Below are 24,908 nucleotides of genomic sequence, written 5' to 3'. Positions count from 1 at the left end.
GAAGCCATTGCTTTAAAGGTCAATTACTACCGTGTCTGTGTTGGAACCTGAATTGGAATCCAAAAACATCACCTGTTCTGTGTTTGCTGCTATGGAAGAGGGGGTTGTTACTCAAGTCATTTTGATATTGAAGCAGATGTAACAAGAACTGTGCATATCATCCATGCACTGATAATAATTTACAGCATTTCCTTCTGTTTACCCATCCGGACAAGTAACTGGTCTCAGTTAAAGCAGTGCTTCAGATATATACTTAGTGCATGTGTGTTTCTGTGTATATGGATAAAAACTTGACTCTTTATCTTGTGCAGAAATAAAGGATCGGATTTGTCTGCTTTATAAGCTAAAATACAATAGTTTTTGCTTTTTTTCTTTCATAGAAATGTCTAAATGTGCACAGCAGAATTGGTTTTTTTTCTTGACCTGGCTGTCAACTTAGTGGTACTTAGTCTCTTCCATGGGGCAGGCTCATACTTCGTGTGCTCAACATTGTGCAGTTCTGGTAGCTCAGTGCTGCTGCGGTGGTGTTTTTATTACTACCTTAGAATACCCATTAAGACAACAATAGTTATGAAATATAATGGCTGCAGATTCAAAACCTCGTTTTAAACAGAGTCAGTGAAGGAAAATTTGCCTCAGAGAAGGTGCAGGAGAGAGAACTGTGGTATGTAGAACTGTAGTATGACACACAATTTTAGCTTCAGTTTATTGCCAGACTATTCACTTAACCTGTCTAGACCAGAGATGTGTATGTATGAGCGACGTTCTGTTTTCTGTAAGTTGGTGCTCCAGCTCCTGAAATTGAGCTAGTTAATTGCAAATGTGTGCTCTGTAATTAGAATGGCATTTAGTCACCATTTAAGTAGTTTAGTTAAGCCTCGTTTAAATTAGTAATTCAAATTTGGGGTAGTGTTAAACTGTAGGCGGTCACAAACTATTCCCTAGGAGCCTTTGAATGTCTTGAGCTGATGTTTGTGGAATAGATGTCTTGCAGAGGTGGGGAGGGTGGCATAAGTGAGGTGAAGGCATTTCTCAACTGCAAGGGCCAGGAACTCAGTTCACAGAAACCAGTGACTTCCTGTTCACCTTGCCAGAGTGAGTTTCATGTATGTCAGGGATGAGTCAATTTTTTTCCCAGCCCTGTTTTAATGGTTGCATACTGATAGCTCTGTCATGTCATCAGGTAGCTCTTTTCTATTCTGTGGGGTTTTTTAATAGGAAAGAACCAAGTCAGCATTTACTTACATAACTTCAGTTTAATGCAGCAGCCCTGCAAAAAACAGGTGTTGCCTTCCTTGCGTGGACACGGCTGTGAAACTCCTGTAAGCCGCAACATCCTTACTGTACATTAAAAATCAAAATGTAGCCAGTAGGTTCATAAGCACTTCAGAGGCCAATGTGTATCCACTTTCCTTTTGACAGAGTTTGAGTTAGAGCAATGTAAAACACACGCCTGACTAAACCTTGTTCTGATGTGCATCCTGAACTTCCTTCCCCCAACAGCCACTTAATCTTCTGCTTTTTGTGCATCGGTGCTATTCCACGCTTCAAATGTGCCTTACAGGAACCTGCTGGTCGCATGGGCTGGCAGGGCTGCTGCTCAGAGCCACTGCCCAGCAGCCCTTCTTGAGGCCACTCATGGGGAACAGAATAGTTCTGTATCTTATTTTCAAATGGCTCTTTATGTGGCTGTTTTCACGCCACATTTCTGTCATTTAATGTAGTGACACATTCAGTACACATTTGAAAATAATTTTGGAAGCGGTATTGCTGTACAAAATCACTTTGGGTGCTTCATTCAGAAGCACTTGAGAAACTAAAGTAGAACTGAATTATTTCTTAGTGGCACAGAAGATTTAGAGGGTTTTTTTGGTCAACATTGAAAATAACACCTCTAGATACAGCTTTTCTTAATTGCCTTTTTTTTGCTTATTATTACTATTACTCTTATTACTTACAACTATTAATAGTTGTGTGCTTCTTATTTTTTAATCTGGATACTTAAGGTGTTGACAACCAGGGGAAGGATTGATTAAAACATTAGGTAGATTTCTTCCTCCCATGACCCATTGTAGCTCTAGGGGGATCAATATTAAGATACAGCACATAGTTTTGGTCTGGCACTTGTAAAATAGAGCTTTTTAAATGGAAAGATTGCATCATACTCACAAAATACGTGAAACCTGAAGAAAAGCAAAATTACTTTAGACTGCTCTTTTGTTTGACCATGAAAAAGATCAAAGGATGACAGTGGTCTTTAGAAGTGTGCTCTTAAAGCAGAGAATAGCCCATATGAGGCTTTTTTTCCAGTGCTGTGGGGTAAAGCATGACAGGAGAACGACCAGAAAAATGGAAGTACAAACTAGGTATATGAGGTGTGCTCTTCAACATCGTTGGCGAGTGTTGAGCTACAAAGTAGTAGTTTATCAAATTCCAATCAAAACAGTCAATATATGCAGAAATCAGTCAGTCATACAGTGGTGTTATTCCAAAGAAACCTTTCAGAAAGGCAGCTGAAGTCCTTGATGGCAGAATTTCTGGAGTGACATTTGTCTGAGAAAGCATTGTAGGTCATTGGAGTTGATGCTGAGAGAAATTTAAGATGGCATGAAGCTTGGTACTGCTGCCAGTGGTTGTCACTGAATTATGGGCAGGTACATTCTTAGAAGAACAATGCATTAAATATTGTGTATTTTTATATATTGTACCTTTAAAACACTATTCATGTAATGATTCAAGTTGAACTCTAAATAAAATTAAACTTGACCTAGTGAGGTGGTCAAAATTGCCAAGAATGGTTACGTTAACATTAACATAAAGCTTAAGTGAAGCCTCTTCCAGTGTGGGCTAGTTGCAATGTTTTAATTTCATTTATGTGTAATTCTGTCACAGTGTGCAGGAAATTCTAGTGTGCCCGTCAGTGTCCTCTGCTTTCCTTTTTGTTCTTTTGTAAGAACCTTACCATGTGGTTTTATAGCTTTCACTGATACATAACTGGACTGCAGTTGAAAAATCCTGTCTTGATTGTATGTTTTTTCTACATACAGTGTAGAAAAGCTTCCAGTGTTCATATAGTGGTGTGATTAGATGAGCTTGCTGATGTAATGGAAAGTTAACCTTAGAGTAGTTTTCAGCTGGGCGTGTGAGCTAATCTCACTTGTTCCATGTTGTGCAGTTATCAGAACTGATAGGAGGGCAGCCTGAGCTCACCCCTGGTGGTGCAGTTCCTGGGTGAATGTTGGCCAGCTGCTTGAAAGGAGGCAATTCTGCTCTGCCCACCCTCGTGCCCCTTCAACCCAGTAGTGAGTCAGTTCATGGAGCTCAGCTCACAGGGTCTGCCTGTTTTTTCTTCTTCAAGACGATTTTTCTTTCTATTAGTTGAGTTCCCTGAACCTTTCATACTATGTGATTGCAGAAGTGTTGGCATGGAAAAAGAAATGCAAGTGAGCTCAAGGCAAGAGATGGAACTTCAGCTGATCATCTTGGTTTAGTGAGATACAGCCTCGGTTTAGCGTGTGCTTTAGACTGGTGTAACATGGTGCTGCTGCAAAGAGAAGAGAGCTTGATTTTCTGTTCCCACCCAAACGCTGAATCTTAACGTAGGCTGACAGTTGCTGTGTTAGTGTGCCCAAGGCACAGAGATACGTGGTAGTTGATCTAGTAGTACAACTTGTTTATTTCCACTCTATCAGTGGTTGAGATAGGGAAGGAGGAAGACTGTATCCTGTTGGAGGAATTAGTGCTAGTGGTTGAGAATGTAGTACTCTCCCCTTGGTGAGAGCTGGTGACTTATCTGAGGATAAACACAAGTGGGCAAAGTTTAATGGCTTTTGTTTCAGCTCCTGTTGCTTACTCCTTGATCAGTGAATGGGGTGAGGTGCCTGGCTTTTTATTACGGGCTGTTGAATCATTGCCTATGACGTTTATGGTAATAGTATATTAGAATTAGGACTTTTCTGGTGATTTGCAAAACTAAGGTCCTCATTAGTGATGGCTGGAGAAGTCTTCCAGTGCAGGGGGTCTTGTAGTCGTGACCAGACCTGACTGTGATGGTATCTTAAGTAAGTTGAGATACCAGTTTTAGCTGGCTTCCTGTTATAAAAGAAAAAAAAAAAAAGGCATTTGTGAGGCATTAAAAGCTGTTGCTGGAGAAATGTAATTCTGTGGTAGCTTTCTGACAGCAGAGGCTTTTCTGAATGTGTGATCTTACCAGTATATACTGTAGTAAAATTCCAGATGCTGGCTCAAATGTAGTATAATGCTTTCACATTTGGGACAGTGAAAATTTCCAAAGTAGACTGATGACAAGAAATCTTTTCTCTTAATTCTCCCCATCCCTTGCTTCTGGAAACAAACACATCCTAATTGTAGTCACTAAAGGTATACTAACAAACCAAGAGATTCAAGATTATCTTAGTTTCTTCTTGGGAGGCTTTGCCAGATGGTGTGAAATTCAAGGTCTGAGTAATCTCTTGATGATGGGTAAAGAGAAGCCATCCTGTTGCCTTCTGTGTTCTTTATTTTTGTAGCACTTAGTTGAGGGAGAACTTAGCGGAGAATAGGCTGCAAACTGCTGCAGTATGGTACTGAAGTTGGCAGTCACCTCCTACTGTTCAGCTGTGCCAAATAGTGACCTTCAGTGCTCTTATTTGCAGTTCTGTGGACATCTGCAAACCAGTAAGTTCTCAGTGCAGTGGAAAGAACCTGAAGTTTCTGTGTGAGAGACTGAAGCAATGAGGAACAAGACCTTCAGGAGACTGGGGCAAAAACCATAGTATGTGGTTGTTTGTTGTACAGTTGAGGATTGTGAATAAAAGGAATCTGCTTTTCAGTCAGTTAAAGAAAAAATGCCTGAATGTTACAAGTTCTAAACAATGCTGAAGACTAGATGCTTGAAAGGAGGAGAAAGTAGGGGTAATGAGCCCCCATCCCATAAAAATTTGGCAAGGAAAGCTGGGATTTTCAGCAGGGAGTTTTTCCTTACCAGCAGTTTCAAATTGAGCAAGTTAATTTTTGAGCTGGGTGGTGGTGTTCCTTTCATGTATTTAATAACAGGGACTCTGTAGAAGGTCTTTTGAGGTTTGTTGTGTTCAGAATTCTTGAACAGTTGAAACTTTCAGCTGGTCAGTTCAAAATTATATTAATACTCAGTATTTTATGCAGACCAAGTTAAGTTATTTGAATGTCAGTATGTTAGTAATGAAGGGTCACTGACATCTTCTTTGTCCAAAGACATGCAAGAGTTGATTTGGAGAAGACTTTGAAAGTGCTTAAGACACAGCTTCTGTGAAGAAGTGTTCAATGGATGGCCTCTAACCTGGTCGCTTAATGATTTTCACTTGCCCCGGCTTTGTGTCTCTGGCTTCTCACCTTGTGATTTGCCTGCAAGGCATCCAGTGTCCCCCTAGGTAAACGTGACTCTTTTTTGGTATGTTCAGTTCTTTGTCGCTGTGGGCATCAGCAATGAGCCCGGGTTTCCTGTTGCTTTGAATTGTGTTTCTGGTGTGGCAGCAAGGTGTGGAGAGGATTTAACTCCCACTCGAAAATTTGGCAGGGCTAATCATGCAGGATAGCTGCTCTGCTGGTAGACATGTTGGACCATGTAATGCATGCTCTTCATAGCCAGCTTCCTCACTAAAGCCAAAAACAAAAGGACTTGGGAAGTTGAGAAACCAACAGCTTTGGTGCTGTTAATCACTGGGATGGTTTACAATCCAGCTGTGGCTTCACTCCTTACAGTCTTTAATTTTGTCACCCAAAGTAGTTTGACTGCTGGTGATTTGGTTGCTCTCAGATGTGTTGCTTTCCTCTTTTAAAAACGTGTGCAGTAAACACCAAGTTAAAAATCAAATTTTTGACGTAGAATAAATGAAATAAAACTTTAGGGTTTCTAAATGCCAAACTATTCTACAGGTGAATAGCAGTTATTCCAGTTCTATATTGTTACAATCTTAATATTAAACCTGGATGATGAATTTTACTGTCGATACAGACCATTCTTTTTATCAGTTGCTATTGCAACCCACAGGGAAACAATCTTAACTTTTACTTACTATCTTCCATCCACAGTAATTATAATGGGAGCTATCTTTCTGTGGTATCTCTCTAGCTTAAAAATAAAGATAATTAAAAACAATGCAGCCAGCCAGCTGTGTTTCATAACATCTAAATTTAACACATGGAGAGGTTTTTAATACTTGACTTGGCATAATTCTTTGAAATAACACCTGTGTCTTTTTTAAATCATCTTGGTCTCATTAGAATTCTTTATATTCTAAATAGAGAACTCAGTGTGGAAATAGTTAAAAGGTAAAATTCTCTAACTATTAGTCATGTAGTAATACCCCTAAGGACCACTCTCAAGGTTTGATGAACCTTGTAGTAGAAGTATTGAAACACAAAAATGAACATGATTTCAGCATATCATGAAAACTCAATTTATAATTAAAAAGCCTCAATTCTGTATTTTGGTGTCATTAAAATATGCTCTCATGGGGGGAAAATGGGTGCTGTGGAGAAATACCTACCCTGCTTCAAGTCATAATAAATATTGTAACTTAACTTTAAACTAGCACTATGCTTCTTTTCATAAAATACATTTTTAAACGATTCATTGGTGACACCTTGCTAATTGAGATAGTCGCAAGATATGTTTTAATTTTGTCCAAAGAAATTGTTTGAGATGGAGGAGTTGGTGTTTTCAGAAGTATTTGTGTTTCACTGTTCTGTGGTGGTAGTTTGCTACTGCACAAAACTGCAGTAAACTTCAAAAAACAAGGGACAGGGTTATGTGCCTTAGAATTTTAGCTCGAAATGTCTGTTTTGGTGAAACCTGCAGGACTTTTGAAAGCTTCTCTATGGCCGAGGGTAAGGAGTTAAGCATAGATACTAATATAGGAAAATATGAATATACAGAAAAGAGATGACTTCCATATTGGAATGAGTTGCATCCGCTCTACAGAAATGTATGGTAAAAGCCCTTCACCCTAGTTACTTTTCAAATGAGAATTGTCCACGTTAACAGAAGAATCAGGATGAAATACTGTAATTTGTCTCTTTAAGGGGAACATGCTTCATTTAGACTGTGTTGAATGTACTTGAGTATTTTTGCATGAATGATTCACCTCTCATTAGCATTTCTGCACCTACATGTTCAAGAAATTTTACTAGATCTGATAGTAGCCCTTTGGGCTAGAAATGTAATAATGCAATTTCTTGTCCTGCCATCCTTACAGCTGCTTGATGAGGAGGGAGAATGGGATGTGCTGCTGGGGAGTTCATTTCTCTGAGGATTCAAGGCATCAAACAGAAGGAAGTGCAAAGTGCACACCTGCAAATGCCTTTTTCAGAGTGCCTTGGTTGAAATACTGCCAGTTGGATTGCAGCAATCTGCTCTTCTGAGCAATTGACTTCTGTGCTTGGGCACATATGAGATGCCTGTGCTGTTGCTGCTGCTTCACCCAGGGATTTGGTGTGGGAATCAGTTTGGGCTTGTTCTTGAGGTTTTGGGGTTTTTTTTTTCTTTTTTGGTTTTTTGATCACCACCAGCTGAATCTTTGAGTTAACTGATCGAGCTGTATGCAAATTTTGAAGGAAAATGCGGTGTTAAGGTGAACCTGAAGGAACTGAAAAATGCTTGGCAGTGACTTAGGTGAAAAGGATATGTCAAAGCATGACATGTTACTATGTTTCTTAATACTTACTGTGCTTTGTTGCTTTTTTCCTACTGTGTTTCCAGTGCTAAGTGAGACTCTTGAAATGGTCTCCATGTAAGAGGCACTAATTTACTTGGGGGAGAATTTCCATTTCCCTAAAGATGGCTCTTTTCAAACCCATGGTTTAGTTGATGTCATAGGAGATGAAAATAGTGTGAGATAAAACTGAAAGGTGCCACCATTTTGGTATTGGTTGTTGGGGGGTTTTTTTGGTTTGGGGTTTGTTATTTTTTAAATTAATTTAAAATCTTTTATTTATATGTCTTTTGGGAAATATCCGCAAGCTAAATAGGCAAGAAACATGTTAAATATGAAGTGTAATAACGGATAGTTCGTTTTCAATCTTGTTGGAGTTGGTTGTTTGTGTTTAGTGTGGTTTTTTGCCTTGGAGGCTTTGTATCCAGGGATCTTCCACAGTTAGTTTGGTTCGGTTTTTTAAATTTCTTTTTCTTTTGTAGCTTTCATCTTGAGCCCTTGGTTCAGTGTTTGTATTGGAATAAACATTCAAGGATAGCAAAACTGAGGAGGAGGAGATAAGGAGGTTAACAGTGGTGATCGATGCACCGAGTGATGTGTGGTTGATGCGTGATCTGATGCTGTTCTTGACACCAGGTCCCCAGCTACCATTTCATTTCGACCCCTACTTTATAGAGTGGAAGATAATCGGTCACTTCACTGTCAAATGCGATTCCGAGTTGGTCATTTCAGTTGGATGCAAGTTGCTGTCTGATGGTGGTTTATGTGCTGCTCTCTGCAGGTGAACTGAGGGTTTTTTTAAAGCCAGAATAAAGGGGAAAATGCACAAAAACTCAAGAAGCTTTCAAACTGTATTCTTGTACTTAAAAATTTCATTTAAATTGCAAAAATGGTTTACCTTATTTTCCAGGAATTCATTGTATAGCTAATTCCAGTGGAGGTTGAAAGATTACAAAACAGTTGTCAACATGTGTGGCTGGCCTGAATATTTTGTAGGGTCATCATGGGTAGAACTTTTAATATTGTGTGTTTTAGTTATACAGGCCTGCTTTTATAGTTGGATAACCTTCCTCCCTCTCTGCCCCTTCACTCCCCCCATTTATCTATAATTAGTTTTATTTTTCTAAATACTTAACTGGCTTCATTTTTCTGTAGTTGTCTGCTTTCTTGCACTTTGGCTGCCCAAAGAAGTGCAGCACTGGCTGTGTTGGCTATAGTTGCTGTGCACGTTTATTGTACACTGGCTCTGAAGTCTCTCAGATTTCTTTTTAGTAGACAACTTAAGGCTTAGCAGTGTGCCTGCTACATCCTGTTTGTTTTCCTTTGGAGTTTTCTGCTTTCCTCCTGGATATGCTGCTGCGCCCAGCTCAACAGACAGATTATGCTGTCTACTCTCTGGTCTTTACAGTGCAGAATCCTTCTTGCAGAATCCTTTTGCTCTTAGACATCACACATGTTTTAGCACTATTTTTAATAAACCAAATGATAGTGTCTGGTATGGAAAAAAGAGAGAATCCTGAAGCTCGTTCTTCACTTATACTCACTCACTATGCCTAGTGACATTTTGAGGAACAGTTGAATTAGTGCATTCAGCGGATCAGTGCTTGAAGTTATTAATTATTGACTTATTCAGATTGCTGCTAGACACTGAAAGAGATCCTCATTTCTTATTTGTGGTTATGCATTGAAAGGATTTTCTTTTTTATCAATCCTTTATGAAAATATTTTTTTTGTTTTCTCTAATGTAGGCCGTACCCTCAGTTCACACTCGGAAATCAAGTTGTTGTCTTGCAAAGGAAGACTGCAGCTGATGTCTGTTTGAGGGAATAGAAGTGCTCATTTCCTTTCCATCAGTGCTAGACTGCCATCATGCAGATTACAGCAGATGTTACTGATCCAGCAAATATTTTTACTTTACTCTGAATAATGAAAGGACAAAACGTGTTCATAGATGTTCAGTTTAAGTTTAACTTTGCAAATAGATCTGATGAGTTTCCCTTTTATATTGTTATTTCCATACTTTGTTCTTTTGTTGTTTGGTTTTTTTTCTGTTGGTTGTTTTTTTTAATATGGATTGTGTTTATCTTAAGGATTTTTGTAGAGAAAAAAGTCAAAGCTAAGGTACTACATATTGTCTTAACAAGTGCTCATGGATTGTAGGAGCATTATTACACTAAATACTGCTACCTGAAGCCTCTATTTTAAGAATGCAGTAACAAAAACTGTAAGTTGCAAGATGTGCAGTTGCCGTCTGTCTCTGGGATGTGGGAGGACAAGATAGGAAGATGTCTCACTTGTTTTCTTTATGTATTACCTCCATATTGAGAAGTGAAAAAAATGCAAAGTTTGATAAACTGTAGAAAATTTAAAGGAGTTTTGAAGATGTTGGTAAGGCCTTCTTGCAAGTTTGGGGGGCTTCTCTTTATTGATGTAGAGACTTCAAACAACTAGCAATGTTAGAAAGAAGACAATAAAAAGTTGCCATGTCAGGGATAGTGGAGGAAATAGAAGTAAACAGTGTTTATAGTCTTTCTGCCTAAAACTAGGAACCTATCAAACTGGTCACTCACAGCATGGTAGTAGGACATTGCATAGAAATACTGTGGCTAAAGAGTTTGCAGAAATTTAGCTAAAAGTTCTAAAAAGATTATTTTAATTACTGAAATCATTGTTAGAGCAGGTGCAAATTCTTGTGTTTTAGCAGCACTGACATATTTTCAAAGTAAACTGTGTATGAAGAAAACTTGCCCTACATCTAGATACCTTATCAGAATAAATTGACACCATAACAAATGTAAATTGTAGAAAAAAATACTGTGTTCAGAAGGTGCTCCTGGTTCCAGCTGTGTGAAATGAGTTTGAAATGACCATCTTTTCTTTTCATTGCTGATGACAACAAACGCTGCTATCATATGCCAAATGTAGGAGATATCTTCCCTTTTTAATATTTTATGTTGTGGTCAGATTTCAACAATTTTTGGGTTTTCTGTGATGCTTCTGGGTACTTTAAAAAACAGTATTCCCTAGGAGGTCACTGGAGGAAAAAAAAGTATTTCTTTCTCTTAGAACAAGTTGATTGAGTAGTGCTAAAGCCAGCTTTGCTTGGAAAGGACAGTGACTCCCCGATGTCACACTGCTTTTCTGTTTGGTCTTCTCTTTTCTCTCCATCTGTCTTCATTAATATTTGCGGCTAGTTTGGCTATGTCATAAATCCTTGAAGAGTTTTCATAACATCATATTACAGGCTGCTGGTTGCTACCAGTGCACAGCAGCTGCACTTAAGCGTGTTGAGTGTGAGCTGAACTGTCAGGTTGCACATCACAGAGGTAAAAAATGGCTTTAGCTCACCTTGGAAGTCCATCTCCTCTTGATCAGAAGGATAAGGTATGCTCTTTTGTCAGGCACAGGACCTTAGGCCAGAGACTGTCATCTTTTGGCCCAGATGGTAATACCTGAAGAATGACTTTAAATTTAGCATTCCTGGACACAATCATCCGAGAATAAAGGAGAAATGTAAATTACAGTGTCTGGGCAATGATAAAGATGATAGACGTATTTAAAAAAAAAAAAGTTTGTTTTTTTTTTATCAGTGTTCTCCCTTAGAACTGCTCGGGAAGCCACTGATGCCTTGTTTCTCTTTTCACTCATTTGCATAGTTAGAGCAGTTTGCTTCTGACTGTTAATTCATTGATTCAGATGATGGATCCAAAAATACCAGCTATGCAGCTGGTTTATGCAGGCTGTGACATTTTGCTTGAGGGAAACTTCCGTTAAAGCAACATGGAGTACACAGAGTGGATGCATTGGAAGTCAGCTAAGGCCAAATTGATAATTGTATGGCTTGCCTTCGTTTGTGCTAGCTTAGATCCAAGATGGCTGACAACTACAAGAACATACAAATATTAGAAGACTTGATATAAAATAATAGCTGGAATGCAGCATGAGTGAATGTAAAGTGATAGATATGGACTGCTGTGCTGCATGTTCAGTGATAAGCTGTGAACATTTTTTAAAGCTCAGGAGTGAGGTCTTGTGTACAGTTCAGTGTCATCAGCTCAGTACTCGTTACATGTTGGGAATTGGTAAGAAAGAATCAGAGAGTAAGAGATAGCACATGATCAGACATTGGATCTGTGAGTGTTTTGCCTCTTGGATACTGTGTGTGCAGCTCTTGCCCTGGCCTCTCCAGAAGAGTACAGAGCTAGAGTTACATAAGAGCAGCAGGAGACATGAAATGGCTTCTTTTATATGCAGTATGATGGATGATTGGGGCTGTTTTCCAATGAAGATACTACTGTTCAGCAGTTAAGCTAACAGGATGTAATTTTGAAATGATAAAGTCCTCCTTTTTAACAATGTACAGAGGGAGTGCTTGCTACAGGGACTCTTGTGGATGCTGTTTTTTGTGATGATAAGAAGAATGTGCGTGGAAGAGAAATTGGTCAAATGCTGTTTAAGTGAAGAAATAACCCCATCTTAAATGCTTGTGAGATAGATCTTTGGTGACTGTGGAGGTGTTTAGAGAAACACTGCTCTGTTTATCCTGCTGTATGTGCTACCTTAGATGTATGTTTCTGGCCACTGTTGAAGGCAGCAACTTTGGTGTGACCCATGTGGCTGTTCTTGCTGGATGATAGGTTTTGAAACAGTACTGCTTTTGTCTGGTGAAGGAGGCCCTTCTGTGTGCTTGGTGAATTAGTGCTTGACAATGTTACCTTGTTTCGAAGATGAAAGCAGTGATGTGCAGCATGATACCTGATAGTAATATAGTACTTAAGGTGGCTGATATTAAAATCTTTGAGTACTGGGACTGCCGCAGGATTTGCAGTTATCAGTTGTATTCCAGCTTGTACAGCATGCTCCATTTCTGCTGCATATGCATCTGCCTTCCTTCCAGAGCATCTTGTGCCACCCTTCTGCAGGGCACAGAGAAGGACTGGCATTGATCAGCAGTGCTTTGCTTTTTTTGTCCTCTCAGAAGAGTGCAGCAGCAGCGTACCCAATGTGCTGAGCTGTTACGGCTCTGGATGCTGATAGAACATGAAGTGAGCTGTAAAAACAGAGGGCTTATATTGCATTAGGTAGAAAAGCAGAAGGGGACTTCAGTGCCACTTTGATCTGCAGTCTCCATCACAGTGTAAATTTTCTAAAAATGGGTTCAGACTCTGGGACTAGGGGATTGATTAAAAAATTAGATGTTAAGGTGCAGAAGCATCTTAACTGCTGGCCAGATCTGCTATAAAGATTTTTTTTTTTCCACTTATTTTTTGGTATCAATATCTTGAAATACTCAAGCGTGGGAAGATGTTTAGTGACAAACAAACTTAAAGGATCTTTGTGATACAGCTTTGTAGTTAAGGTATTGTAAGTGGTGCGTTGGAGAACTGTTGTAGACCTCTTGTCATGCACAGAGTTAGATGTTGTTGAACAGACACTTTAACTTGTGCACCCTACTTTGTTCTTTATTTTCTGGCTGTTGAACCATGACAGTTGTGCCCAAGGTTGCAACAGTGCTGTAGTGCTCAGTGCTGCAAATGAAGTGAATCAGTGCTGTTCACTGAATGTATAAAGTGACTTAGAAATACAGAATCCTGGGAGACATTTGCTGTGATGATGACTTTGCTCTTTCTACCTTTTCCACACTAAAATACTATGGAGTAGTGTGGTGAAATGAGATTATGTATTCTGGTGAACACCTCAGAAGAAGAAACACTCTTGAACCCATTGCAGGTTCAGATAGTGTATGGCAAACAAAAACCATGTTGAATAACTGAAGTAAAAAGAGCTATTGTATAACTACCTGTATTGCTCATTAAATGTCTGGAGTTCATGTAGTATATTACCATGAAAGGTTGTTTTATGTATAATCCAAAGTAAATTAAGGTTACTAACAAAGTAAATTAAGGAGACCTACAAGAAGACTGAAGAGGGAATTTTAACAAAGGCATGAAGTGAGAGGACAAGGGGGAATGGCCTTAAACTGACAGAGGATAGGTTCAGATTAGCTATTAGGAAGAAATTCTTTATTGTGAGGGTGGTGAGGCACTGGAACCAGTTGTCCAGAGGAATTGTGGATGCTCCATCCCTGGAAGAGTTCAAGGTCAGGTGGGATGGGGCTTAGAGCAGAGTGATCTAACGGAAGGTGTTTGTGCCCGTGACTGGGGGTTGAGAAGCCAATGTTCCTCAAGATCCCTTCCAAACCAAACCGTTCTGTGATTCTGCTTAAAATGTTGTATACTGAGCATACTAGATGGAAAATATTGTGGGTTACTTTGATCAAATGTAAGTAACTTTTTCTTTTCTTTCTCACACTGCCCCTGTTTCTTCTCTGGATTGCGGCTGCACCTGTATGGACTTGCTGCTATGGTTCAAATTCATCATTTTACTGGACTACTTCTGGATGTATTCTATTGACATCTTCGATCCTGAAAATGTTGGAAATGTGTTGTTTACAAAGTAGCTGTAAGTATTACTTTGGTGCGGATGTTCTACAGCTAATGTGGAAATAGAAGCAACGCTAGTTTTTTAGTAGATTAACTAAAATTGAGCTTAGGTAGCAGCTGGTTGAAAATCAGGAGGGGATGAAAGTTAAGGGGAAGGTATAAGTATTAGAAACATGAGATCTCATTTGGCACCATGTTCAACACAGTGGAAGTCAATTCTTTTACAAAAAAGGTACTGAGTTCTTTTAAAAGCTGTTGCAGGAATTAAAGAAACTCAATTCCTAATTTGTTTTGGTCTCTTTAGAAGTAGCATGTTATGAACAAATATAACCATTTAAAAACCAGTATGTTGAAATCTTCAGTTTGAGTTGGTATACCAGAAATCTGACTCTGGCATCCAGCTGCAGTTTTTTAAAAGGCTCTTTCCTATTGATGACAAATGCTCACATTAAACATAGCATTAATGTCCAGTATATCTTGATCTTTCTGGTTAGTACCCTTTATATTTCATTATCTAAAATTGTGGGTGTAATTACTGTAGACCCACTTAATAGAGCAAACAACCCAAAAAATCCCATCTGTTCTTTTTTAGCATTTCATACTCAGTGATCTAAAAGTTCTTAGGAGTAGAACTATCCTAAATGTGGAGGTCTATATAAGGAGGAAGGGAAAAGAAATAACTTTAGTTCAAGACAAGAATTATATGGAAACCCATTCTTTTAAACAAAAGAAGAATTCGCTAACGAGGGGGTGAGCTGTTTCTGGTAAGCACGACACACATTAAAAGCTATGTAGATACTGAAAAATGCAGGTGGTTGACAAATAGAACTATTAGGAGTGTCTGACTGTGATTACGTATTTAATATGTGGTAGGATGAATAGCAGTTCCATATCCTTAATGGTTATTAAGGACCTGCGCTGTTAAGCAGCTCTTTAATATCTTAAAAAGCACTGACCTGCATGTCATGTAATATCTCTGAAGCATTGGCTTCTGCTCAGGGCTTTAGATTGTGATAAATTCCATTCCTTACATGTAGTAATAGATTGGAAGATTAAAACAAATATTTGGATTTTAAATTCCTAGCTGATTTTTAAAATATTTTAAAACCTTTCAGATGAGATTATAGCTGCACCAAAGGCTATATTGAAAAAAAAACTGCTTTAAAAAAGCTCTTTGATGACACGATGCAAAGATTCCTACATCTAGAGAAGTAATAACATTTGTTGCATTCTGTATATTTAAATTTGAACCTCTAACTTAATCTTTGCAGTGGTGTAGCTTTGTTTGAGATTAATAGTGTATCTGCCAAATGGAGAAATCAGTTGTGTGGCTTAAAGCAGAGAGTCCATTCATTGACTAGTGCTGTTGGATTGCCAAGAGGTTAGTTCTTCTTGCATTCAATGCTTCAAAGGTAATAGTGGTTTTATATCCTTGCTTTAGTTAAACAAAATTTTTTTATTTGAAAATTCTATGAGTTATTGCTGCATTGCTTACTCTGTCAGTTTTAGAAAGAAAAAATTTCAAAATAAGCATGAGTCAACCATATACCAAACTTAAATTAACCATACTGTATCCCATACAGAGAAGTTCTGAGGCAATAGAGCCTGTAATAAAAAATTTTTTTACAAATTATTTTTTAGAATTCCTCTATGCTCATGAAGATAATTTTAGGGAGTGGAATTTAAACTTGTAGACAGGACTTCTTCTGTGTGGATATATACAGCTCTCTTAAACTCTGAAACTGAGGCAGTATCATCATCACATGACATCCTCTCAACTTCGCATGGACATAAAGCCTAAAGGCTGAAATCATTGCTCCATGACAAGCATTGCCTTGTGTTGCTTTAAGTAGACGTTTGTCTCAAGAAAGTGTTTTCAGATTCTTTGGAAAATGTCTGAACTGTCCAATCTCATAAGACAATCCTCAGACCTGCTGCATTAATAAACAAACAGTTGCAGGATTGTGCTGGAAGAGTAGTGCAAAGGTAGCAGAGTTGATCTTTGAAAGATTGCTGGGTCTAGTACAGTGAGGAGGAGGCATTTTAAGCACCTCCAGCATTTTCAGTAGTGTGGTGGGAAGAAGTAATGGCTAACATCCAAAATTCTTCCCTTGTTTCCCAGTAGGCACTACTTTGGGTAGGTTTTTCAGAGTACAAGACAGCTGAAGTTTTGCCTTTTTGGAGAGTTTGTTGCAAGGCATGCTGCTTTAGCGTAGGTCTGGGTTTAATGTGAAGGCCTCCAGATGTGTGACTCAGAAGCAGAGGTGTCAGGTTGGTTCCCATCATGCTGAGGCAGTACCACCATGACTTGGAAGTACAGGAAAGGTGCATTCATACTGCTGGCCTGTGTTTCAAATGGGCATTGGTAACAAGTTGATTGTTTTAATTTGTTTGCACGTGCACACTTTTGTGCCTGTACAAACAGTCATAATACGACAATTGTATTTGCTCAAAATACTCTTTGTATAGTTGACTTTCTGTGCTATTTTTTTTGGCTATCCAGTCAAAAAAATTTTTTTTTCTTATTTTTTGTTGCAGTTCATTTCACTGCCTTGAATGTAGACAGCTTGGGTTGTTCAGAGGTTGGGTAGATAGCACTTTTCTACAAATGTGAAAATGAAGTGAACATTTCAATAACTAAGAATACAAGCCAACTAAGAAATTACGTGCTTTCCTTTTAACTTTTTCTTTCCTGAATATCTCTTGCTTTAGCAACAGAAGAACCTTGAAGGATATGTGGGGTTTGCAAATCTTCCAAATCAAGTTTACCGAAAGTCTGTGAAGAGAGGTTTTGAATTCACTCTCATGGTAGTAGGTAAGTTTGTTTCTTTGTTTTGAGTGTTGATCATTAGAAATGTTTTGACGTAGTTCTTAAAATCTGTGATAATGATGTAAGTATGTTTTGCATGATCTCATGAGAAAACATGGATCTTCCCCTGCTAGACTGATAAATCTAGGTTGATTAAAAAGAACGTGTCTGGTCTGCAAGTTGGTGAGGAGATGAGTAAATTATGAGAACTGTACAGTTCATACAGTCGTAAGAAAACAGTTTGGTGTGGATCTTGTCTAAAATGCTACTTGCAAGTATGACAGAAGTAATTTGAACTTGATTTTCATTTGAATAAAAAAGAGCTGGTTTTGTGGTTGAGTGCAACACAGCAAAACTTGTACATAACCAGGCAGTAGGATCCTGTATATCCTGCATTTCTGTGGCCACAGACCAAAAATCAAAGCTTTATTTAAACAAACCTTTCTAGTTTGTTTGGTTGCAAAGAAAACCAAATGTAAACAGTTTGTTCCCTATGGACTACAGAAAATAGGAAATTATCCTTAGTAGGAATGAGTAATACCATTCAGAACAGTTCATTTAGGCTTCAGTGATGACCCAAATTTGTCATCTTTCCTGCTGGGACATCTCATGTCTTTATTTTTTCTTGCTCTTTTGAGTACTTTTATGATAATAGACTGTTAGTAAAGTTGGGTACATTTGTGTGTAACTGACGCTACTGGGTATGTGACCCTGTTTTGACATGCTAATGAGCAAAATAATACTAATAGTTTAAGAAGTGTTTTATAATAGCCATCTGTCACTTTGTTATCTGGCTTTATCTTTTGTAATTTGGCTAGCTTGATAGTCCTTTGTTTTGTCGTCAGCACAATGGATATCTTGTGCAGACTTTATGTACATGTAGCATGTAACATAATAATACTGTTGACAGAATTAGAAATCAAGGGCAAATTGGTGAAAGCTCATTGTAGATCTCTTCATTACGAAAGTGAGCTAGAATTTTAAAATTTTTCTTATGGAACTTGATGACAGGTTCCTTTATAGTCTAGCATCCAAGTACATATCATTATTTGGTACAAAACTGCTAAGTCTAAAGTAAAATTTGGTTTTCTGCTATCTACAGATAGGTAAGAAGAAGGAGGAAGGGATGAAACTGTCTTCATAAGTGGTAGATGTAGGGATGTGTTAGAACTGGAGAAAGTCTGTAAAATTACCTTGTAGTATAGTTTAAAGCAATTATATTTAGGAAAGCTGTAGAAGATTGTGACCCTCAAGAAGAAAAATTGGTCCAAAATTAGATTGAAGATGAGATGTTGACTAGTTTTACTATTTTTGTGCTTATTACTGAGACTTCACTTGTTTGCATGGAAATTTGTGCCACTGTCTGGAAGCTTACTAGGAGATGTGGCAGTATTTTCCTAAATTAAAAAACCCACTAATTCTCTTCTTTTGATCCCCAAGTATAGAAATCAGATACTTGACAGTGAGTGTTTAAACAAAATGATGGCTGATCTTTTGGTACTCTGGGGACATTTGAGAAGGGGTGGGGTAGAGAAATTACTTTGTTTCAAAATTAAGTGCCTGGTAATAGTACGCCGTGAAAAAACGTGTTTTTAAATATGAAGATGAAATAGTTCTTGTATTACTGATCACTTGTGTTGGTAAACACTGTAATATAATCTGCAAGTAGATTGCTAGAATTGTAATTATTTATTGCTGTATTCATCCTGTGAAGTAGTGTGGTGTGACTTGGTGTGTAGTCTTTAGCTGACATAATGATACAATTCTGTAATAGTAAATGGAATTATCTATAGTCTGCTTGGTAAAGTTTAAAAGTTAGAATGTAGTGCTTATCTGTGTATGGTCACTGCTGGAAAAATAAGAATACTGGATGTATTATCTCTTGGAGATTATAAAAAACATTCTCTTGCTCTTTCTACTACTAAGAGTCATGTGTGCATGGCTACCTTTTGTTGCAGATTGCACAACTACTGATCTGCTGGCTATGCTTTGTTTGGAGGTACTCAGTGTCAGTGTGTTACCCATTTGTTCTGAAAGGAAGAAAGAGAAAAACAATGCTTGTGGTTGCTAAACAGGTATAATGAAGAGAACAAATCATGTTTGGGATCTGTGATCTCTGTGTCCAGCTATTTTCAGGTGTCCATGAGGCTTGATATCGTGGCTAATGCATTTGTATAGAAACTGTTTTCCCGTTGTACAATTAGCCTGGAATTATCAGTTAAACTTAATAGATGTGCATAGTGTTACATCTGGCTTTTTTGTCTTTGGAATCTGTAGCATGAGTATTCACCGGAGCAGTGTTTGGGGGGGATTTGCCAGTATGGCTGTGCTGTCGTGTGTTTCTACTGCTGTAGAAACAATTCTGTTTTCAGTTTAACAGTGTAAGATTTTTATGATTGAGCAAGTAGGAAGTATAGCATCAAACAGATCTGATGTTTCCAGTAAGAATTTTTGCAGGGAAGTAGATGAGTTTTGCAGAACATTTCCTGTGCCTAAAGTGTGAATGTCCTCCATGAAATGCGTATTTCCCCGGTTACTGTCATTGCCCTGGAGTTGATGGAGCTGCCCCATAGCAGTCTGTGGTGACTTCCTGCTCTTCTTTGCGCCAGTGAAGTTGGAGAGTAAGCATTTAAATGTGGGCATGCATAAGGCCGAGTTGTTGAATAGCCTAGAGAATGGTTTCTGGAACAGGTTTTCTCCTCCTTATCTGAGCTAAGTTGGTTGGTGGCATTGCTTTGGACTGATGTGGACAGTGTAACTTGCTCTTTTGAGTCAGGACTTGGTAGGATTAATGTGAGGCTTGTAATGTTAGTGAGCTCTTTTCTCTAAATGTAGTTGCTGATTTCCAGGTGTTACATGTTTATATTAAATATAACTAAGGGCTGAAGTGATTATGAACTGCACACATACAGGTATAAAAAGTGGATGTCAAAATACCTTTTTTGTATTAAATGTTTTAAGAATCATTGAAAAGTAAACCTTAATAGAAACTGGTGTTATTCTGTATTATTTAGCCATAATAAACATTTTGACATTTCTATCTCAAACTGTGTTTGTTTTCTCTAAGTTGTATTGGTTCTTTTGTTAGTGTTTATAAACTTTCCTTGAGAAACTGAAGACTGAGATAGCCCTCTGTTTTCCTTATTAATCAGTTTTCGTTGATTTGTCTTTAATCTTCATGAGACAATTTCATGTTAGTTATTCTCAAGTAGTAGTTTCAATCATGCTGCTTTTGCAACAAGTTGATTTTGCAGAATAAAAACTCACATGCACCTCCTCTGAGGATATAACAAAGTGGGCAGAAATATGCATTTAACTGAGCTCCATTCTTGATGGCTTTCAAAGTAAGACATTTAAGCAGTGGTTTAAAGCAACTAAGTCTACATCTGAAGCATTAAAGCTCAGCAGTGGAAAAAATGTCAAGTTTGCCTTGGTAGCCTGCTTCCTTCATACTCTTGTGTAATCTCTTCATGTAGAAGATAGTTGCTGAAACACTTGAGAACCTTACATAAATATTTAGTCTGTCTGAAATCCGAAGAGTATTCTCTGTATTTCTCTGCTGTATGGTTTGTACTTTTTGGAAGAAAGTACATGTTTAAGTCAGGTGCTTTAGAAAAGAAAACTTCCAGAAGTAATACCGTGGTTAGTAACTCTCAATTAAAGAAAGTCTTAATTGTGGAATTGCAGTTCTGTCTGTTTATTAGTATAATTACACTTGCTTAAGTAGTGGGTGTGTGTTTTTGTTTTAGTGTATATGAGGTGTGGAACAAATAGTTACTTTTCAGTGTATCTTCCTTCTAAGCACTGAGTCAGGAAATCCCTCTTTTGTTTTTCTTGTATTGAAATAACGCTGGCAACGTGATTTGAACCAACACCCAAGTAGATAACAAAGTAATAATTTTAAAAAATTCTTTTCTCCTATGGACTTTATGTACTTACTAATGTATGTCTGTGGTGACTTTTCCTAGAGGTACATGTTTCAAAGTGTTCAGGCTTCATGAGTTTGCATTAGAAGTTGGACTTGTAGGTTTTATTTTTTTTAAAGTCGCCTGATTTCCAAAGTACAGAACACTTACAGTTCAGTGGCTTTCCAGAGGACTTTTCTATGCAATTCCTAGTTCTTGAGCAACTGTTTGGTAGCTTTGACTTGGAAAGCTGTTTTGAAACATCTGCTATAGTAAATTGTCGGTTTTGTTTTCAAATTGTCGCTTTAGCCTTGTAGATCACCTGTAGATTACAGCTTAAAGGAAAATGCCATGCAATATTGTTGGAGTGCTTAATTTGTAATTATATGCACGCTCAAGTGTTTTGGTTTAAACATGGTTTTTTGGCATGGATGCAAAGAAAAGAACTGTATTTTGCAAGACTTGAAGTTACATTAAAGAAGCAGCACACCCTGATTTCATTGTTCGCCACTATTAACGTTCACTGAAGAAGGCTTGGACTGGTTTAATACTGGTATCTTCTGCTGATGCATCGTGTTCTGATTAGAATTACCCTCTTCACTTGTTCCCTTTCTGGAGCAGTTTATTTATCAAGACAACCAGTGCTACCAAGAGACTCAGCTACTCACAGGTATGTATTCTTCACTCTCCCTCAATTTTAATGCCAGGAACAAAATCATTTATTGCAGGATAGGAGGAATAAGTAAATGAAAAGCAGCGTGTGGGTGGGCAGTACAACTGAGTAGGAACTGTTTCAGGATGTTGCCGGTTCTTGTTGATCTGCTGTGATTTGAAATGCTCCTAGTTAAAGTTTCAGTTGTGTCTCTCTACTACCATGGTATCTGAGTAGGTGTTTGTCCTTTGGTGTGACCTGGCAGTTTAGAATCCACGAACTGCCATTGCTGAGTGTACAGTGCCTTGTGCATACAGTCAGGGGAGTACAATCTCGTGTACAGGACTGGAGTAGAGTCCTTTTTTTTTTTTTTTTTTTTTTTTCAGAGAAGGAGCATGTGATGGAAAAGAACTAGCAAGATTTCTTGCATGTGTCCTGCCTCCTTTTCCCCTGTAAGTTCACTTCTTCAGAATACCTGAATTCCTCTAGTTCTCTCATTCTCTGAAAACTGTCCTGTGTGCCATTGTACGTCTTTGGCTGCAGCCTGTTTTGGGCTACTTTCATGGCGACTGCCTGTCTGGTACTGCTGTGCCTGTGGGCTGGGTTAGACAGCACTCTTCCAGTTCTCAGGGTACTTTTTCTATAAAGAAATGTTGAAGTCTGGGTTCAGCTGTTGTGGTGTAGTAGATATAGCTCCTTTGGAAAACTAGATAAATAAAATTAAGTTGCAGGGATTCTGTTGACAGGATTATGAGGTTTCCATGAAGTATAGATATAGAAAAGAGTGTTTTTAAGGTTACAGAATTCTTTAAAGAAGTAATTTATTGTGTTCCACTGATGATGCCTACAAAGTATAAAAATTGATGGCTGAGTACTTCAACATGTACCTGATAGGGATGCCAAAGCAAAATAGGTTGAATGTAGGAGAATTGGCAGAGGTAAAACCCAAGGAAATTGAAAACTGGTGGAACTCAGAATGCAGCCAGTGCATGCCTAGAGATGACATGCTCCTCTGGAGCAATCTCTGTTTTGGAGTAATGCCTCATCAATAGCCTGTCACGTTTTTTTTGTGAAAAGAGGTTAATAAAATTTTTTTGAGAGGGCAGAATAGATGAACTCCGAAAATCTTGCATGAAGAAATAAGTGTTTCTTCAAGATGTGAAAGATCAGTAACCTAACAGAGAGTTTACTGGCCTACATGATTTTCCACTTTCAGATGGGAGTTTGAAGTATATATTCATATGAATAGTTGGCTTCAGTTAGAAAATCTTCTCTCTTACTTATTTGTTGGTTTATGGATGGATTTTTTCTTATTTTTTTTCCTCTCCTCTTTCTTTTGTAGTGCAGTGAACTACAGTTGGCAACAAACTTGCTGCTCTTACCTCTTTTGTGGAGTTTTCCTCTTCCTTTTTCTAGTGCTGGGGAAAGAAACCTGCACAAAGTCTAAAACCTGATGGAGAAGAGAAACGTTTTTACAGTGTATTATTCTTGAAACTTATTGTCAATGAAATTCGGTTAATCTACCTGTTTGAGCTTATCTAGAAACTATAGCTTTTCAAATACTTTCACAAGTTGCTTATAGCATAGTGGCTTTTGATCACTCAGTAGGAAAAAAAACCCTGATCTTAATTTTTGTTAAGCTCATTTTAAACATTTTCCTCCCTGCAGTAGCTTGAAGATTCTAATGAACAGAACTAAAGTTGGCATTTAATAGGATTGGTCTTCAATTCTCATTTTTTAATTGTTTGCAATTACAACATTATTTGAATTGTAGTGCTTACTGGATAACTCCTAAAGAGCCTTTGGATTTTTATTTTCTTATTAAGTGTTTAGATGCAAAGCTTCTTGAGTAGATTATATGAAAGCCAACTACAGTAAGGTACTTCTTATTGGATACTTGCTGTTACATGACTCAAGTTCTGACAACTAACCTTAAGTACTGAGTATTAGTATATTGATTGTCTGTAAATGTAACTGGTCTGTTTCTCATATGCCAGTATTTTGGTCAGATCCTAATTTTTCTATTAAAATTCTTTGTTTACTGGCAGAGGTTCTTGTGGGAAGAGACTTCTACTTCCAAGTGTTCCAAGTGGATGTGAACTCATAATTTGGCAAAAATCTGCCTGTAATCTAAATGGCTTTTGTTTTTTTAAAAAAGTGATGATTCTGTTGCAAAGATTTTCTTTTTTCTATTCCATATATCATTTTCTTGTCAGTCTCATAACAAATGCTGGGAATTATTTTAGTGGGTCTCTAATAGATGAATTCAGGAAATTTCAATAAAACCATCTAATGAGAGACTGTGCTCTGCATTGTGTAGGTGTCATCTTCACTTTTGAAGCTCTGTGGGTTTTTTCGGTGGCTCCCTACATAATCAATCCTGTCACAGTATTAGCTGCCTTCAGGCCATTTGTGCTGTGTTCCTAACCGCATAAATATTTTTGTTCCAGGTGGTTTTTTTTCTTCTCCTACCTTACCAGTTTTCTGGTTTATTTCTAAATAAAAATGTGCTTGTTGATTTTACATGTTCAGATACGTCTGCACATGCACACAAACACACAGTTACGCTGGTGATACTTAATTTTTTGCAGTAAGCTTGTTCATTATGGTGAGATCAGCATTTGAACCTGGTCCTTGTTCCTGTTGGTGACAGGTTTTTAGGTCACAATTTAGTTGAAATGAATGGGTCTGGCATTTTGATACTAGAGTAAGGATAATTAGTAATGTGTGAACGGGAACTCTTCTTAGAGAAGGTACCAAACTAATGGATAGGTTTTATTTCTTAAATTATCAGGTGGCTGGCACTTGTTTGGTGCTACTCAACAGATTGTCCTGAGCTGTCATGTGCATGGGTAGGTTGTGAACTAAATGTTGCGTGTCTTGTAAGCAGTGACCTGTTAGAAGTCACATTAATACTGTTTCCAGTTCCTTAGCCCTGGATAATCAGGTGCCACAATACTGCAGCACTGGATTTTGAAGCCATCATTGCTACAAGCCTAGGGCAAAATTCAAAGTAGGAATCAGTTTTTTTATCGATAAATATGCTGTAAGTGTTTAAAACTGCTTCTCTTTTCTTGTTGGCTGAAAATGTTAGTCTTACCTGCTGTGTCAAGAAATGCTGACAACTTTATTAAAGTATAGGTTCATATTGTAACCAAAGTGATATTCTTGGATGGAGTATTTGTGGTCTAAATATCCAGTTATAGTAAAGTCCACGTGACCCATCAAATGTGATTCAATATGATTGTTTTCCCTCTGGCTCATTTTGCAACAGTCAGTTCAGATCTTCCTTGTCAGTCCATTTGAAACACATAATTTTTCTTCCTTTTCCATTATTTTTCTTTATGTACTATGGCTGTCATATGCAACTGTTTCATTTTGGGTTTGGGATATTTTTCTGTTGAGGTT

General features: G+C 37.9%; 1 protein-coding gene across 4 annotated transcripts in view; it reads left to right on the top strand.

Moving 5' to 3' along the window:
- Positions 1-24,908, top strand: part of SEPTIN7 (septin 7) — a 79,656-nt gene that overhangs the window by 2,048 nt on the left and 52,700 nt on the right. For 2 of the 4 annotated variants that reach the window (XM_032105107.1, XM_032105125.1), the window contains exons 2-3: positions 14,149-14,153; positions 16,847-16,949. In XM_032105107.1, the coding sequence (XP_031960998.1) occupies positions 14,149-14,153; positions 16,847-16,949 (108 nt within the window). The remainder of the gene's footprint in view (positions 1-14,148; positions 14,154-16,846; positions 16,950-24,908) is intronic. The other 2 variants (XM_032105115.1, XM_032105119.1) reach the window with 1 other exon arrangement.

This window comes from Corvus moneduloides, chromosome 1 (assembly GCF_009650955.1).
Source record: "Corvus moneduloides isolate bCorMon1 chromosome 1, bCorMon1.pri, whole genome shotgun sequence".
NCBI lineage: Eukaryota > Metazoa > Chordata > Aves > Passeriformes > Corvidae > Corvus > Corvus moneduloides.
Note: the sequence above shows the minus strand (reverse complement) of the source record. Positions and strands in the feature narration are given on the sequence as shown.